This window comes from Oncorhynchus clarkii, chromosome 7 (genome assembly GCF_045791955.1).
Source record: "Oncorhynchus clarkii lewisi isolate Uvic-CL-2024 chromosome 7, UVic_Ocla_1.0, whole genome shotgun sequence".
NCBI classification, from domain to species: Eukaryota; Metazoa; Chordata; class Actinopteri; order Salmoniformes; family Salmonidae; genus Oncorhynchus; species Oncorhynchus clarkii.
Window position 1 is genome coordinate 41,634,157 of NC_092153.1, and position 18,838 is coordinate 41,652,994.

Below are 18,838 nucleotides of genomic sequence, written 5' to 3' on the forward strand. Positions count from 1 at the left end.
ACTGCAGGTAGGGTATGGATATACACTTTTAGGGTGATTTTAACCACTTCCGGTTGGTCCAGGAAGCTTAGAATCGACACAGGTAGACTTCATAGTGTCCTGATGGACTGTCATTGAAGACAGGTTCATACGGCATTCATAACCCACATAGGCTTCATGTTGAATTTAGGGGTGCAGGCAATGTATTCCTATGGGGAGAGAAGTCATTGTAATCTGTGAGGTTCAAAAAACCCTGATTTAATGTTAAGGGTTAATGCCACACGGTCAAGGTTAGGCATGCACGGATGGGGAGGACCTCATGAACGTACCTGAGGTCGAATTGTGCTTCTTACCCTAACGGTTCTCTCACTGTCACCCAAAAGCAAATGACGTTGGGGGGCAGGCTTCATTTTGGGCCTACTTTTCTCATGGTCGCTGCGCTTAGACCGAGCGAGCTACGGTCAAGCGGGATATCTCGTTGAACTCGGCACGGCCTAGAGATTATGGTAATGCCATTGCCTGCTTTCTGTGTCTTTAAGCACCGCACTTTGTCACTCCATCCTTGCTGTGTGTGTGTGTGAGAGCTTTTTTTTTTACATCTGTTGGGAGAAATGACTGATTTACAGTTCAGGAGGGTTACCTAGTCACACATATGAAGTTTTGGAAAGATGTGACTTTTTTAACCCTTCAAAACAGACAGTGTGACCCAATTAAAGGCACTTCCGGTTGGCACAGGAAGCTATAAGTAAACACATATTTCTTAGGGTATGCTCTTACAGAATCCTGAGTTTAAAGTCTTTATGTTAAGAATTGACTGATCTACACAGGTTTGAATACAGTGATTTTCATAATGACAGGTTATGTGTTTCAAAACACTTTTAGGGTGAATTTAATCACTTCCGGTTGCTTCAGGAAGCTTAGAATCGACACAGGTAGACTTCATAGTGTCCTGATGGACTGTCATTGAAGACAGGTTCATAAGGCATTCATAACCCACATATGCTTCAGGTTGACTTTAGAGGAGCAGGCAATGTATTCCTATGGGGAGAGATGTCAATGTAATCTGTGAGATCAAAAAACCCTGTTTTACTGTTAAGGGTTAATGCCACACGGTCAAGGTTAGGCTTGCACAGATCGGGAGGACCTCAGGATCGTACCTGAGGTCGAATTGTGCTTCTCACCCTAACGGTTCTCTCACTGTCACCCAAAAGCAAATTACATTTAGGGCCAGGCTTAATTTTGGGCCTACTTTTTTTCATGGTCGCTGCACTCAGAGTGAGCTTACGGTCAAGCGGGGCATCTCGTTGAACTCGGCACGGCCTAGAGAATATGGAAATGCCATTGCAGGCTCTGTGTGTCTTTAAGCACCGCACTTTGTCACTCCATCCTTGCTGTGTGTGTGTGTGTGTGCGAGAGCTTTTCTTGGGAGAAATTACTGACTTACAGTTCATGGGGGGTTGCCTAATCACACATTAAGTTTTGAAAAGATCTGACCTTTTTAACCCTTGGAAACAGCACCTATGACACCATTTTAAGGCACTTCCGGTTTACACAGGAAGCTGAAATTGAACACATATCCTCCTTGGGGTAGGCAATTATAGAATTTTGAGTTTTAAGTCTTTATGTTAAGAACTTACTTATTTACGGAGTGTTTAGTGAGTGTGTGTGTTATTTCAGAAAATCACAGAAATCTCGCAGAGCTCCGAAGCACACTTTAAAAAGATTCGTATGAACACGCTGCAACTGGATCTGTAACTGTTTTAAAAAAACAACACCTATTTTTGAACATCACCAATTTGACATTGTACGATTTCTCTTAAATGACGATAGATAAATGGCTGGTTCTTTTTTTAATGACACCGGAGGCTCCTTGACTTTGACGTGAAGCGGAAAAATTATTGCTCTATTTTCATTTTGGACCTTTAATCCCAGAAAAATGGCCATAACTCAAAAACCGTTGAGGCCTAGACACCATCTTGTTCGGGGCCAACTGCCCATTATGCCAAACCTACGCTCACCAAGTTTCGTCTTCGAAGTCTTTTCCGTTTTGGAGATAAGGCCACGTCGTGATTCGTGATGTTTTGTACATTTGCAATATGATTCCATTCACCCTCTTGTGGGATTTATCGGGACAGCGGAAAAATGACCAAAATTGGATTATTTTATAAAATGGAAACTGAATGTCCGAGAGAGTTCGTTTGATGACTTCCTGGTAGATCTGGCCCTGCCGCACGGCCCGACGCCGTCTGCAAATTTTACAAACGTTTTCGGACGTCTGGTAAGGGACCGTACATTTGTAATATGGACTTTCTCACTAACCATATGGCGAATGTCAAAATGTTCCCTTAAGGTATGGAAGGTCTATCCAGGTGAGGGTGGGAAAGTCCCTATCAGGCAGCTAGCTACCTGGTGGATAACGGTACACCGCAGGGGAGCGTGATTAGTCCTCTGTTGTTCTCAATCATGATCAATTATGTTTACTCTCAGGTATAACCGGATATTGGGAGGTTGTTATTTGCAGATGATGGGGCCTTATGGAAGAGGGGAAGGAATGTGCCTTACATAATCAGGAAGATACAGGACGCAATTGATGAGGTAGTGTGGTGGGCATTAATGTGGGGGTTCAGATTCTCTGTAGAGAACTCAGTGTTCTTTACAAGGAGGAAGATGGGAGATGAGGTATGCTTGAGGTTATATGGGAGAAACTTGAAAAGGGTGGAGTCTTCAGGTTCCTTGAGGTATACTTTGACACTAGACTGACCTGGGTAGAACACATTGAGAGAGTGGTGGGAAAGTGTAAGAAGGTGCTAAATGTGATGCGCTGTCTGATGGGGAAGGAGTGGGGGGCTGGGCGTTCCTCATTGAGGACCATGTATGTTGCATTGATCTGATCTGTAGTAGACTATGGCAGTATAGCATCTGGTTCAGCAGCCTGGACCTCATTGGAAAGGCTAGATGTCATACAGGGGCAAGGACTCAGATATGTAGTGGTGTCTTTCGGACATCCCCAGTGGCTGCACTACAGGTGGAGATGGGGGATATGCCATTTCAGATTAGGAGACAGCAGCTGGCACTGAATTATTGGATCAACCTACAGGGACAAGGGATGTCTCATCATGTGAAATTTATTTCATTGGCTATCTGCATTGTGTTACATCCACCACCTGCCAACCCCTCTTTTACGCTACTGCTACTCTCTGTTCATCATATATGCATAGTCACTTTAACCATATCTACATGTACATGCTACCTCAATCAGCCTGACTAACCAGTGTCTGTATGTATTGGTTAGAGCCTATAAGTAAGCATTTCACTGTAAGGTTGTATTCGGCGCACGTGACAAACTTTGGTTTGATTTCACAGGCATGCTGGGAACATGAGCGAAGACAGAACACACGCAATGGGTGGATGGATAATATCTAGGCGAGGGAGATGGGACTGCATGGAAGGGAGTTTAGTCCAATGGTAGCTATTCCTGTAAATTCACCATGGCTACTCCAGCCTCCAGTAGTGGATCTAGAAGTGTTGGGGAGACTACAGAAAGATAGGGAGGGTGCTGATCCATCTGATTTGTTTAAGAGACGTCTGGAAACTGTGTATCAGGATTTTGTGGCCATTTACACAATGGTTCAAAAGATCCAAGGACAGGACCTACTGGGTCAGGATTTGTAGTGCAGGAATATGGGGTGGCAGTCAGGAAACGTATTACAGATCATCTGGCTGTATATACGGCAGAGCTGATGGCCATTCTGTTGGCCTTGCACTGGGTAAAGGATGTAGTTACTTTCTCTAATTCATGTGCAGTGTTGATGAGTCTCCAGTCCTTTAGGTCACGTAGCAGACAAGACCTGCTGTATGAGGTGTTACAAACCCATGGCAGGATTAGACAGATGGGCATACAGATAAGTTTTACTTGGGTCCCAGCCCATGTGGGGATGGAGGGGAACGAGGCAGCTGATATACTGGCTAAACAAGCACTTAGTAGTGAGGATGTTGTAGTTTCAATGATCGAGGCAGAAGCAAAAAGCCTGATATGGACAGTGATAGTGCAGAGATAGCAGGGGCAGTGGAATAGAGATACTAAGAGCAGGCATTTATTTCAAGTACAGAGGAAAGTTGGGGAGGACGGCAGGAAGGGACAGAAGAGAGGAGGCCATTTTTTACAAGATTAAGGGTGGGACACAGCCAGTAGATTAAGGGTGGGACACAGTTGTGGCTATCTAGCTAAAGTATGAGCCAGGACGTTATACAAATTCTAGCTAGCTAGCAACATTAGCGCAGCAGAGCTAGTTTTGGCTATCTAACAGAACATGGACATACCAATGGGAACAAAGCAAGCAACGCTACAACCCGTTCTGGCCTGGAGTATTTTAACCAGGCTGACGGCCGATGTACTGTGCTATTTGAACACACACAAAAATGACTGCCGACATGCTGGGCAGAGGTACCACGGCCAACAGTCTTGGTGGTCTGTCCAAGCCCTAAATCTGCTGCTCCCTCATGTCACACACTCTGGACAATGCCAATTGATGCCATACATGCAAAACAGAACTAAGGAACTTTCTCTGTTTTCTCTAGGAGAAAGAGATGATAGTGAACATGAATGAGGAAAATGGGAAACTGCTGGCAGAGAAGAGGGATCTGCTCGGAAAACTGAATGACGTGGAGGAGAAAACAAACAAGAGTGTGCTTGCTGCCACTACCACTCAATGCAGGTATTCAGAACACCCCTCCCCCTCCCCCCACTAACACCAACTCAAAACAGTACTGAACCCCAGCAATGGTACTTAACACAGGTACTACTAATCACTTCCAATTTAGCACAGTAATGAGAGTACAGCTCCACCATTTAGCACAGCTACTGAACCTCCTGTCGTGTTGTTAAGTGTTGGATGTCTCTGGGGAGTGTCTAAGTGTGCTGTTTCCTATCGTTTCATTCTCCAGTGTGGATTTCCTGGAGAAGGAAAGCAAGCACTTACAGGACACCATAGTGGAGATGTCCGGTCTGATTCCTAACGGAGCAGCATTGCAGCACGCACTAAAGAATCTCCATAAAGCACGCAGCGCTAATGTACAGGTACATTGGGTGGTGTAGATTATTATTAATTTTTTTTCCTTTTTGTTTAACTAGGCAAGTCAGTTAATTTACAATGACGGCGTAGGAGCAGTGGGTTAACCGCCTTGTTCAGGGACAGAATGACAGATTTGTTTTACCTTGTCAGCTCGGGGATTCGATCTAGCAACCTTTCGGTTATTGGCCCAACGCTCTAACCACTAGGCTACCTGCCATCCAGAAATGTGAATTGTTGTTTAAGTTGTCAAAGTATCCAACTATTTAGATTTCCCAGAGTCTGTGTTCTTGGAAAGCCAGTCATAATTGGACTTCATACTTAGCGGCGTTAAAGTTGCAATCTGCAGTTCAAACAATAACAAAGTGTCTCACCCTGCCACTTATTTGGCAAAAATCTCAGGGATGAGGCAGGAGAAATGTAACCACTCAGATTCATAGACAGAGCTATGGATGCAAGGTCTGGCCATACATTGTACATGTGGTTGTATTGTGTTTGAAATGATCAAATAAATCAACAACAAAAAAAGCTACCAAAATTAAATTTTAATTAACCATGTTTTCAGGTTATACATTCTTCATCATCAGAGGAGTAAAACAATATTGTTTTGGTGCTTGATGGGGTCAGACAATGCAGCTAAGCTCATGAGGAATTTACAAGTTGTATTCTTCAAGAATCAATAGGGCATATATCATGAATTTAAAATAATAAAAAAATTGATGGAGCAATCACAGGTTCCCTTATAGGGGCAATGTAGCTGCTTGTTAAAGTGCAATTCCACCACTTTACAACGTCATATTCATTATCTCCAGCACGATACCAGTATCTACATACAGTGGAAGTCGGAAGTTTACATACACTTAGATTAGAGTCATTAAAACTCCTTTTTCAACCACTCCACAAATGTCTTGTTTACAAACTATAGTTTTGGCAAGTTGGTTAGGACATCTACTTCGTGCATGACACAAGTCGTTTTTCCAACAATTGTTTACAGGCAGATTATTTCACTTGTAATTCACTGTATCACAATTCCAGTGGGTCAGAAGTTTATATACACTAACTTGACTGTGGCCATAAACAGCTTGGAAAATTCTAGAAAGTGTCATGGCTTTAGAAGCTTCTGATAGGCTAATTGACATAATTTGAGTCAATTGGAGGTGTATCTGTGGATGTATTTCAAGGTCTACCTTCAAACTCAGTGCCTCTTTGCTTGACATCATGGGAAAATCAAACGAAATCCGGCCAAGACCTCAGAAAAAAATGTTTGACCTCCACAAGTCTGGTTCATCCTTGGGAGCAATTTCCAAACGCCTGAAGGTACCACGTTCATCTGTACAAACAATAGTACGCAAGTATAAACACCATGGGACCATGCAGCTGTCATACCACTCAGGAAGGAGACGCGTTCTGTCTCCTAGAGATGAACGTGCTTTGGTGCGAAAAGTGCAAATCAATCCCAGAACAACAGCAAAGATGCTGGAGGAAACAGGTACAAAAGTATCTAGATCCACAGAAAAATGAGTCCTATATCGACGTATCCTGAAAGGCCGCTCAGCAAGGAAGATGCCACTGCTCCAAAACCACCGTAAAAAAGCCAAAGATCGTACTTTTTGAGAAATGTCTTCTGGTCTGATGAAACAAAAATAGAACTGTTTGGCCATAATGACCATCGTTATGTCTGGAGGAAAAAGGGGGATACTTGCAAGCCGAAGAACACCATCCCAACCGTGAAGCACGGGGGTGGCAGCATCATGTTGTGGAGGTGAATTGCTGCAGGAGGGGCTGGTGCACTTCACAAAATAGATGGCATCATGAGGTAGGAAAATTATGTGGATGTATTGAAGCAACATCTCAAGACGTCAGTCAGGAAGTTAAAGCTTGGTTGCAAATGGGTCTTCCAAATGGACAATGACTCCAAGCATACTTCCAAAGTTGTGGCAAAATGGCTTAAGGACAACAAGAAATAGTGTGCGAGCAAGGAGGCATACAAACCTGACTCAGTTACACTTGCTCTGTCAGGAGGAATGGGCCAAAATAAACCAAACTTATGGTGGGAAGCTTGTGGAAGGCTACCCAAAACGTTTGACCCAAGTTAAACAATTTAAAGGTAATGCTACCAAATACTAATTGAGTGTATGTAACTTCTGACCCACTGGGAATGTGATGAAAGAAATAAAAGCTGAAATAAATAATTATCTCTACTATTATTCTGACATTTCACATTCTTAATTAAAATAAAGTGGTGATCCTAACTGACCTAAAACAGGGATTTTTTACTCTGATTAAATGTCAGGAATTGTGAAAAACTGAGTTTAAATGTATTTGGCTAAGGTGTATGTTAACTTCCGACTTCAACTGTATGTGAAAACAGCACGTTTCTATCAAATCAAAGTTATTGCGAATTTAGCGAAATGCTTGTGTTCCTAGCTCCAACAGTGCAGTAGTATCTAACAGTGCAGTATTATCTAAAAATGATTCACAACGATACACACACACACACATCTAAAAGTTTTAAAAAATGGAATTAAGAAAAATATTAATATTAGATTGAGCAATGTCGGAGTGGCATTGACTAAAATACAGTAGAATATAATACAGTATATACATATGAGATTGGTAAAGCAATATGTACACATTAGGGCGGCAGCCTCTAAGTTGCAGGGTTGCATAACCGGGTGGAAACCGGGTAGTGATGGCTATTTAACAATCAGATGTCCTTAAGATAGAAGCTGTTTTCAGTCTCTCGGTCCCGGCTTTGATGCACCTGTACTGACCTTGCCTTGTGGATGATAGTGGGGTGAACAGGCAGTGGCTCGCGTGGTTGATGTCCTGGATGATCCTTTTGGCCTCCCTGTGACATCAGGTGCTGTAGGTGTTCTGGAGGGCTGGTAGTTTGCCCCCAGTGATCCATTGATGCTGGCCGACAGGATGCTCTCAATTATGCATCTGTAAAAGTTTGAGGGTTTTAGGGGCCAAGGCCAAATTTCTTCAGCCACCTGAGTTTGAAGAGGCACTGTTGTGCCTTCACCACACTGTCTGTGTGGGTGGACCATTTCAGATCGTCAGTGATGTGTACTCCGAGGAACTTGAAGCTTTCCACCTTCTCCACTGCTGTCCCGTCGATGTGGATAGGGGCGTGCTCTCTCTGCTGTTTCCTGAAGTCCACAATCAGCTCCTTTGTTTTGTTGACTTTGAGTGAGAGGTTATTTTCCTAGCATCACTTTCCCAGGGCGCTCACCTCCTCGTCATTGTTGGTAATCAGGCCTACTACTGTTGTGTCTTCTGCAAACTTGATGATTGAGTTGGAGGCTTGCGTGGCCATGCAGTCATGGATGAATAGGAAGTACAAGAGGGGGTTGAGCGCACACCCTTGTGGGGCCCCTGTGTTGAGGATCAGCATAGTGGAGGTGTTGTTTCCTACCTTCACCACCTGGGGGCAGCCCGTCAGGATGTCCAGGACCCAGTTGCATAGGGCAGGTTTCAGACCCAGGGCCCCAAGCTTAATTATGAGCTTGGAGGGTACTATTGTGTTGAATGCTGAGCTATAGTCAATGAACAGCATTCTTACATAGGTATTCCTCTTGTCCAGATTGGATAGGGTAGTGTGCAGTGCGTTGGCGATTGCATCGTCTGTGGCTCTATTGGTGCGGTAAGCAAATTGAAGTGTGTCTAGGGTATCAGGTTAAATAGAGGTGATATGATCCTTAACTAGCCTCTCAAAGCACTTCATGATGACGGAAGTGAGTGCTACGGGGCGATAGTCCTTTAGTTCAGTTACCTTTGTTCATGTACCCAAGAAAGCAATGGTGGACATCTTGAACACTCCAGCTAGCTGGCCTGCGCATGCTCTGAGTACGCGGCCACGGGTGCCATCTGGGCTGGCAGCCTTGCGAGGGTTAACATGCTTAAATGTCTTACTCATGTCGGCCACAAAGAAGGAGAGCCCACAGTTCTTGGTAGCGGGCTGCATCGGTGGCACGGTGTTATCCTCAAAGTGGGCGAAGGTGTTTCGAGAAGTTGAATAGCAGTTGGCCAATGTTTTACCAGCGCGAGTACGACATACAGTCAATGTGTTGGTAGAACTTCGATACCGTTTCCCTCATATTTGCTTTGTTAAAAAGAGAAGAAAAGTCCTAAAATTGCTTCTGAGAAATCACAGGGTAGGGTTAAAAGTAAGAAAAACAGATTTTCAAAACCTGCAATGAGTTTCTAGCAAAAGGGAGGTTATTTTTCTTATTCCCCACGTCACTGTGAATCGCATAGAAATGCACAATTTTCACCCATGTAGACACGGGTATTGTGCTGGAGATTATGACAGAGGTTGAATCATGATGGAATTGCACTTTAATGTAGTCAACAAACAACTCCAGTTGTGCGTTCAACATTCTCATGTTTCCACATGTTTTCATGAGCCTAGACTTACCCTGGATGCATTCTTGCTATATGGAATTTATTTGATGATTTAATCTAAGTCCCGAAACACAGCACTGCACAGAACAGAGCGAGTTTAATTGATTGTGTGTGTATGGTGACGGATAAAGTTGTGGCTGGAGAGTGCTAGCTCGGTGTGCAGGATATGGTTCAAAGTGAGATTGACTTGGAAGTGGGATTTTGCCTCACCATAACATGCCACGTTTCCTTCTTTAAAAAAAAATCAGGAATCGAAGAAAATGTCTCATTTTGAGAGCATACTGCTAACGTCTAGCCTTCTGGAAACCAGGTAGAGAAACTTCAGTTTTTTTCCAAACCGCCATTGTCATGAAAGGATACTGCGTTCACTTTAACAGAGCATCTTACATGCAATCTTTGTTGCATTTTCCTCAAAGTAAAACTGTATTGAATGTTTTCTGTGGTCAACAGAGTTCTGCCTGGAGCATTTGACATGAGAAGCCATTTGGACAACATCTATAGGTGCAAGGCCAGTCACACAGAGGAAGCCACCTCTCCACGCTCTTCACTGACCTCTCCACGCTCTTCACTCACCTCTCCACACTCTACCCTGACCACACAGCCTGTGGAGATGGGCTATCTGAACCTGACCTCATCCCCAGGCATGTGGGACAGCAATCTGAACCTGACGCCCCCCTCTGACCAGGGCTGACCACAACCTCTGACGCACTGAGCTCGGACAGTGATGAGGTGTGAGGACAGACAGGCAAATACAGCCAAACTTAAGAAGGGAATGCTGCAATGAATAATACCATGACAGGACTAGTTGTTTTATTTTTAAATTACATATATTCTATGCATTGTGGTTTAAGTCTATTTAAAGTTAATTTTGTGTCATGATATAACTTTTGATATTTTCACATTGTCAGTATTTAAAGGGGCAATCAGCAGTCGCTATGTCCACTTTTGGACTTAAATGAATGACATGTATCCATTGATTCTTCAAGAATATAACAAATGCCTCTTGAGCTCAGTTCAACTGTCATACAACTGCTTGTTTTACTCCCAATGTTTGTAAACAAACACAAAACATGGTTAAAACTATAATTTTGATATCATGGATGGTCAATCCTTGTATTCATAGCTCTATCTATACATTTGAGAGAGGTCAGATTTCTCCAGCCCCATCGGTCAGCTTCTTACCAAAACGGGTGGGCAGTGTTATGTTTGTTCCTTATATAATGCGTAGGTTTAACTACTTTTAATGAACATATACTTCAGCTAGAAAACTCCATATTTAGCCATGCAAGGCATTATTCAACCCCCTGCCCCCCACATAGCCTGCTGGGTAACGTAGTCTAAATGTTATTAACACATAACAACACATCTTCCTTCCTTTAAAAGGAAACTCCTTTTCTATGTAACTACACATGTTACATCACATTTGTTTACTCAACCTGCATAACACGTAATTTTCAATAACACATTTCTTTCCCCCCAATTAATTATTATTATTACAATCCTGACTTATTTTTTTAGCAATTCTCAATAAGCCTTTCAGGGGCTCTGACAGTCCTTTTTGGTCGTTCTGCTGAAGTGCTTCCTGAAACAGTTGTGGACAGCGCTCATTGTCAGTCAGGGTGTTCTGACTGAATTGTCCATTGCTAAAGGCATTTGACGCTTCAGCAGTATCCTCCTGATGATCCTCCGTCCCTTGAGTGAATGGCTGAAGCCTTAGATCCACTCTGTTTCATCTCAGTTGTGATCCACGCTCCGTTTGGATCTCATAGGATTGCGGTGCAACTTCTCTCTGCACACACACCCTTGCTGCATCAAGATTCCTGTGGTGATGTCTCGGAGTCGTACCTGATCTCCAGGTTTCAGTTCAGGTAAGTGTCTTGCACTTTTGTCGTGTCGCTGTTTTTGTTTGTCTTTCTGTTGTTCCTTCACGAGTTTGACTTTGTGAGCACCTCTGGGTGTTAGCAAGTCCTCATGGATGGGTAGGTTGGTTCTGACACGACGTCCCATCAACATTTGTGCAGGTGAAAGTCCGTTCTGCAGCGGTGCGCTGCGGTAGATCATCAGATTTTTTGGGAATTCCTCCTTTCCATAGTGTGCCTTTTTCAACAGACCTTTAAAAATGTTGACTGAACTCTCTGCTAAGCCGTTGGACCTTGGGAAGTTGGGGCTGGAGGTGTTGTGTCGGAATCCCCAGTCGTCAGCGAATGATCGGAACTTGAGAACTGCGGGCCATTGTCCGAGTACAGTTCAGACGCAGCCCCATGTCTTGCAAAGACTGACTTCAGGTAGGTGATTACAGCTTTGCTGGAGGTAGTTGGCAGTGTTGCTACTTCAGGGTAGTTTGAGTAGTAGTCGGTAACAACAATGTGACTTTTGCCATTGCAGTCAGAAAGGTCAACTCCAACTTTGTAGTAGGGTCTGTTGGGTACTGGATGAGGCATTAGCGGCTCTGCTTGCAGCTTTGGCCTGTAGGTGAAACACAGTTCACACGAAGCAGTGGTCTGGCTGATTTCCTGGTTCATTCTTGGCCAGTACATTACTTCTCGTGCTCGTCGTTTGCATTTTTCCTCACCCAAGTGGCCCTCGTGTATTTTCTGTAGCATTTCTTTGCGTAGTGTCATGGGAATGACAATCTTGTTGCCTTTGAACACTGTCATCCACAACGGTGAGCTCTGCTCTGCACATCCAGTAATCCTGTATTCTCCTTGGACAGTTGTTTTTCTGTGCGGGCCATCCTATCAGTGTTGTTTCTTTCAACTCTGTCATTGTTTGGTCAGCTGTGGTCTCTCTTTTGATCTGCTCCATTCTCTCAGAAGACACAGCAAGTGATGCTACCATCATGTCAACGTAGGCCTGAATCTGTGTTTTTCTGTGTGACGAAGCTCTCCTTGTCTACTGCTCAAGAAAGATTGTTCGGCGGCGAACATGAACTTTCCCGGGGTATAGATCATCTTCACATCATACTTTTGCAGTCTGATCAACATTCTCTGGATTCTCATTGGACAATCATTCAGTGACTTAGACATGATTGACACCAATGGTTTGTGGTCGGTTTCTACTTCGAAGTCTCGTCCTTAGACGTATTGGGGAAACCGTTAGCAAGCGTATGTGCTCACCAGTAGATATTTCTCTATTTGGGCATACCTTATATATGTGCCTGTCAAGGCTCTGGACGCATAAGTAACGGGTTGCCATGTGTCGTCATGCTGTTGCAGAAGAACTGCTCCCAGGCCAAACTGTGACGCGTCTGCAGAAATCCTTGTGCTTTTCTCTGGATCATAGAACCTGAGCACTGGCTCTTCTGTGATTGTCTTCTTTAGGTTTTTGAAGCAGTTTTCCTGTTCATGGGACCATTCCCATTAATTTTTCTGTCCCAGAAGACATCTGAGTGGAGCGGACTGTGCTGATAGTTGAGGTATGAACAAGGTAGGTGATCATGCCAATGAAGTGTCTCACATCGTCCTTGTTCTTCGGGCGCTCCATGTTGTTGATGGCTGATATTTTCCTCGGGTCTGGTTTGACTCCATCCTCTGAAAGGACGTCTCCCACGAAGGTAAGTGTTTTCACACTAAACTCGCATTTGTCCTTGTTTAGTTTTAGGTTGACTTTCCGTGTCAGGTCCAGCACTTGTCTCACTCTCGCGTCTTGTTCTTCTTTTGTCATCCATCATGGTCTCCACTCTTGGAATGTGCTCAAAGATCATGTGGATCTTGTGGTAGACCTCTGGCGCTGAGAGAATCCCATATGGTAGACGAAGAAATCTTTACCTGCCCTCAGGTGTGTTGAATGTGCATAGCCTTGAGCTTGGATCATCTAGCTTCATTTGCCAGAATCCTGATGAGGCATCAAGCTTACTGAACGACTTTGCTCCAGCAAACTGCGACATTATCTTTTCTCTGGTTGGCAACTTTAAATGCTCTCTCTTGATTGCTTTGTTGAGATCTCTCGAGTAGACATATCCTGAGATCACCGTTCTTTTTCACCACAATAACCAGTGAGCTTACCCAGTCTGTAGGTTCATCCATTTTTGTGATGATGTCCGAGTTCCTCTTTGAGCTTTTTCCTCAGGCAAATGGAACTTTTCTGCATGCATGCACAACTGGAGTAATTTTGTCATCAGTACATATTTTGTGTTCTCCTGGTAAACATCCAAGACCCTCAAACACATCCTCATACTCAGCCAGTAGTGATTCTTGGTCATTTTCAGTCTGTGATGTCACTACATACACTTTTTTCAACAAATTGAGCTTTTCACATGCAATGATTCCTAGAATAGGCTGTATACACTTTTCCACAATCAGCAGCTGTGCTCTGAACTGTTTTCCTTTATGCTGTAAAGTTACTATGCAGCTACATTTGACTGGTACGTTCTCCCCAGTATAACCAGTAACCTTAATTTTCACTGGGTGTATTTTGCTCTTCACCTTCAGTGTTTTGTAGTCATCCAGCGATAACAGGTTTACCTGTGCTCCAGTATAACGCTTCAATGGTATTATGGTTTAATTCACAGTCAATGGCACAATCCATTCAGCTTTTACTGCATTGCATATTTCCACAGAATCAACAAAGAATTCTTCAATCTCCTTGATTGTGTGAACCTTTTTTCTTTGTAGCCTCAGCTTTGCAGCATTTTGAGAAATTATTATTTTTCCCACAGTTGTTACATGATTTGCCATATGCAGGGCATTTTTTGGGCTTGCGGATAAATCCACATTTTCCACATGTAGTGTTTTGATTTCTCTCTTTTGCTTGTTTTTGTTTTGTAAGGTGTTGTGTGTGGTGCTCCTCTCTTTTTATTGCATACACTGATGTCTCATCCCTGCACAGCTCTTTAGCTTGTGCTCTGGTGGTTTCAGCTGCCCGACACATATTCACTGCTTTATCCACAGTTAAATCTTGCTCACGCAGGAATCTCTCCTTGAGTCCATTATCAAGTATGCCACAGACTATCCTGTCTATCACTAGTGAGTCTTTCAGATTTTCAAATTCACATGTTTTGCTCAGTGTGTTCAGCTCAGCCAAATACTGGTCAAAACTGACTCCCTGTTTCTGATCATGAGAGAAAAACTTCTCTCTCAAGCGTGACGTTCTGGCTTGGTACAAAGTACTCCTCAAATGTATCAATTAGCACAATGTCAAGTTTGCCACGTCTTTGCTGAAAGCGATTGTAAATGTCCAATGCATCCTCTCCAATAACAAGCAGAAAAATGGAAGCTTTCAATTTGTCATCATCTCCCCCTGCACCACTTGCCGCTAGGTAGATATTGAATCTCTGCTTGAAACGTTTGGAAAATTGGAAAATTGTCAGCTAGATAGCCTGTTAACTGCATAGGAGTAGGAGGACTAAGCCTATCCATGATGGATAACAGGAACAGTGTCAATTTCTCTTACTTCAGTATGTTGCTCATCAACTTGCTCGTCAACAGATTCCAATGCAGCCTCGTTCTCGCTGCTGTCACTCGCTGCTGCGGCTCGTTGCCCTCGCTCTTGCAAGCTAGCATCTTCGACTACTTGACTTGTGGTAGAATTTTACATTTTCGTTGCGGAAATTTGCAGAGTTACTCCTTTCTTATCTGTCTCGTCATAGTGACTATCAATCTCACACCATGTTATGTTTGTTCCTTGTATAATGACAAACCGGGACGTGGGTTTAACTACTTTTAATGAACATAGAAAACCCATGTTTAGCCATGCAAGGCATTCTTCAACCCCCTGCCCCCCCGCATAGCCTGCTGGGTAAGGTAGTCTAAATGTTATTAACACATAACAACACAGGCAGCACGCTTTATTGTTTCAAATGCTTATTGGCGCTTTAAGTTTAAACCAAGGAGATGAACTAGTATTAGAACAATATTTAGACTTAGAAAACCAGCAATAACTTGTTTAAAATGGGTGTAAATACGAGAATCTGTCAGAATCGAGAACATCACCGTTTTCAATTCTGCCCACACGGGACCGTTGCCTGGCACTGCTGGCAGCACCCGCAGCACCCACATCGTCCCGAGCACAGCTGCACCTGTGCTATAGTGCACGCTATCCAATCGTAGCAGCAGAACCAACCTACTGTCTGTCACGAGAATTTTCAATCCCAATGATAACTAACACTTATTTAAGCTTTGACCAATCCCCGAGGTTTGTAAGACCCTGGGTTTAATAATAATTAGGCAGACTCAGCTTATGCAAAAGGTCCGTAAAGTTTACTCAAGAGAACGTTCTAAAGTCCATAATACAAAGACATGCCATTTTATAAATCACTCCCTCCCTACTTACGCACATACCTACACACAAACAGTCAGTAGCCTACGCACATACATACACACGAACAGTAGGTGGGATGTATCCTTCCCCATGGTTCTCAACACTGTTTATCACTACCAAGCTGGCAGTTCCAGTCCCCCGAGATTAGAGGACCTTGATGGGACTCCCTTTCCTGCCGTAAGTTTCTCAGGTCATACACAGGTTAATTGTTCTCTGTATTTTCTTAGTCACACACACACTCATTTCTACTTGTCTCGACCAAACCTTATTAGACTGAAGTTTATCATTCTAATTCATTATACATGTTACAGAATCTAATAATTACTAATAGTTACGTTTGTCTAATTATTCATTATATATGTTACATAATGTCATAATTATATTTCAGGGTGGTATTCTTTAGTCATTACCTTTAAACATATAAATTCCCTTATCACTGTCCACCCCATTTCTTTTCAGAAAGAACTACCAATCATTGCCAATGTTATGTTGAAAGAACAAGATTTGTTCTTTATAAACAGTTTCTTAAATCTATAATAAATCAAGGTATTACTTTTATAAAATGTATTCTAATGAGGCTGGTCGCACCACCCACGCAGGTGAAATGGAGTGAGAGCCTCCTGTACAAAGAGTACAGGACTATTTACAGTGGCTTGTGGAAGTATTCACCCTCCTTGGAATTTTTTCTATTTTCTTGCCTTACAACCTGGAATTAAAATAGATTGTTTGGGGGGTTCGTATCAGTTGTATAAATCAACATGCCTACCACTTTGAAGATGCAAAATATATTTTTTATTTTTTAATTTTAAATGTTTTTTTATTTTACCCCTTTTTTTCCCCAATTTCGTGGTATCCAATTGTTTTTTTAGTAGCTACTATCTTGTCTCATCGCTACAACTCCCGTACGGGCTCGGGAGAGACGAAGGTTGAAAGTCATGCGTCCTCCGATACACAACCCAACCAAGCCGCACTGCTTCTTAACACAGCGCCATCCAACCAGGAAGCCAGCCGCACCAAAGTGTTGGAGGAAACACAGTGCACCTGGCAACCTTGGTTAGCGCGCACTGTGCCCAGCCCGCCACAGGAGTCGCTGGTGCGCGATGAGACAAGGATTTCCCTACCGGTCAAACCCTCCCTCGGGGTGATGTGTTCGGTTTGCACCAGACATACCATTTTCTTTGATAGACAAAAAGCTCAATTTTAGTATCATCTGACCAGAGTGCCTTCTTCCATATGTTTGGGGAGTCTCCCACATGCCTTTTGGCAAACACCAAAAGTGTTTGTGAGATTTTTTCTTTAAGCAATGGCTTTTTTTCTGGCCACTCTTCCATAAAGCCCAGCTCTGTGGAGTGTACGGCTTAAAGTGGTCCTATGGACAGATACTCCAATGTCCGCTGTGGAGCTTTGCAGCTCCTTCAGGGTTTTCTTTGGTCTCTTTGTTGCCTCTCTGATTAATTCCCTTCTTGCCTGGCCTGGTTTTGGTGGGCGGCCCTCTCTTTGCAGGTTTGTTGTGGTGCAATATACTTTCCAATTTTTAATAATGGATTTAATGGTGCTCTGTGGGATGTTCAAAGTTTTGGATATTTTTCTATAACCCAACCCTGATCTGTACTTTTGCACAACTTCCTCCTTGACCTGTTTGGAGAGCTCCTTGGTCTTCATGGTGCTTCTTGCTTAGTGGTGTTACAGACTCTGGGGCTTTTCAAAACGTGTGTGTGTGTGTGTGTGTGTGTGTGTGTGTGTGTGTGTGTGTGTGTGTGTGTGTGTGTGTGTGTGTGTGTGTGTGTGTGTGTGTACACTTAGATGGCACACGTGTGGACTTTAACTAATTATGTGACTTCTGAAGGTAATTAGTTGCACCAGATCATATTTAGGGGCTTCACAGCAAAGGGGGATTTTTCATTTCAATTCACCAATTTTGACTTTTTTGTGTAGTCAAGCTACCCCATGCAAGCGTCTGCGAAACACATGACTCTATGTACTGTATGTGTATATTAAGGGAGACAACTGTGTGAAAAAGTTGCCTCAGTCTGTCACAACTGAGTGAGGTCAACAAGGGCCAGAATGACAGGAAGTCCCTCCACACATACTTCCTCTAACAGCAGCGCAACGGTTCCCCCAATTTGGGCAAGCAAGTGCATTCGACTGTCTGTCCAGATGGCATGTGGTCATACTGGTCACACACACACACACACACGAAACATGAATCTTTCACCCAGAAACAGGCTCCAAACAGAACAATTGCGCTATCACTGGTATGCAGAATACCACGGATACCGGGATATGGATACCCGGATATGGTCATGCTACACACACACAGAACAGTTAGAACAGGCCTCTAATTCGCACACACACATTTCTATCATATGAGTTTAAAGAAACTAACTCAAGCCCAATGCCTAGGCTTAAAGATGGATAATTTAGTACAAAAGCATTAGTAAGGTTTAACAGAAAATGCCCTCACATTCCCCATTATTAAGAAATTAAGTTTATTTTAAACCTTCAGTTAAACCCTTACAGCGTTAAAACAATAAAATGAAAATAAGAGCGATTAAAAACCCTTCTGGTGCTCGGCCCTGCCATACATGGTAAATAACCTCCCTTGGGAAACTGAGTTGAATCCCTTCCTGCCATCAGCACAGTCTTTTCTATATCAAACAATATTTAGGAAATGACCTGACTCTGGGACCACGTATTCCCTTTAAAACACCACCTACAGTTGCACCTCTCAGGACTATGTATACAAAAAGGGGTGCGGACAGGGTCGTATTGAACGCCGTTGTCACTCTTCTTCAGCTGGTTAGTGGGGGTTCACACTGTTCTCGCGTACAAAAGTATTAATGCATTTAGACACTGACCGTAATCACCCTCACAATAACCTCAAGAGAGGACAGAACAGTTTAGTTCAGTTCATTTCTGATTCAGGAAAACCAGACAAGCATCGACCATATAACAAATTATTACTTTTACCAATTATTCTTAATACAAATCTAAAACACGTCAATGAGGAAAAACACATTCTGTGTAAACAATTTTCAAATTGGCTTATCCTCCACACTGTCAACTTCACCGCAGAGACACAGGATCGGGAAGTCAGACCTCTAACCCATCGGGAGAATCCC

General features: G+C 43.2%; 1 protein-coding gene across 1 annotated transcript in view; it reads left to right on the forward strand.

Moving 5' to 3' along the window:
* Positions 1-10,373, forward strand: part of LOC139414243 (coiled-coil domain-containing protein 30) — a 35,295-nt gene extending 24,922 nt beyond the window's left edge. Inside the window, 5 exon segments of the mRNA XM_071162143.1 lie at positions 4,558-4,694; positions 4,924-5,056; positions 9,707-9,768; positions 9,909-10,128; positions 10,130-10,373. Coding sequence (XP_071018244.1) covers positions 4,558-4,694; positions 4,924-5,056; positions 9,707-9,768; positions 9,909-10,128; positions 10,130-10,162 — 585 coding nt within the window. The 3' untranslated portion in view covers positions 10,163-10,373.
* Positions 10,374-18,838: the final 8,465 nt, after the last annotated feature.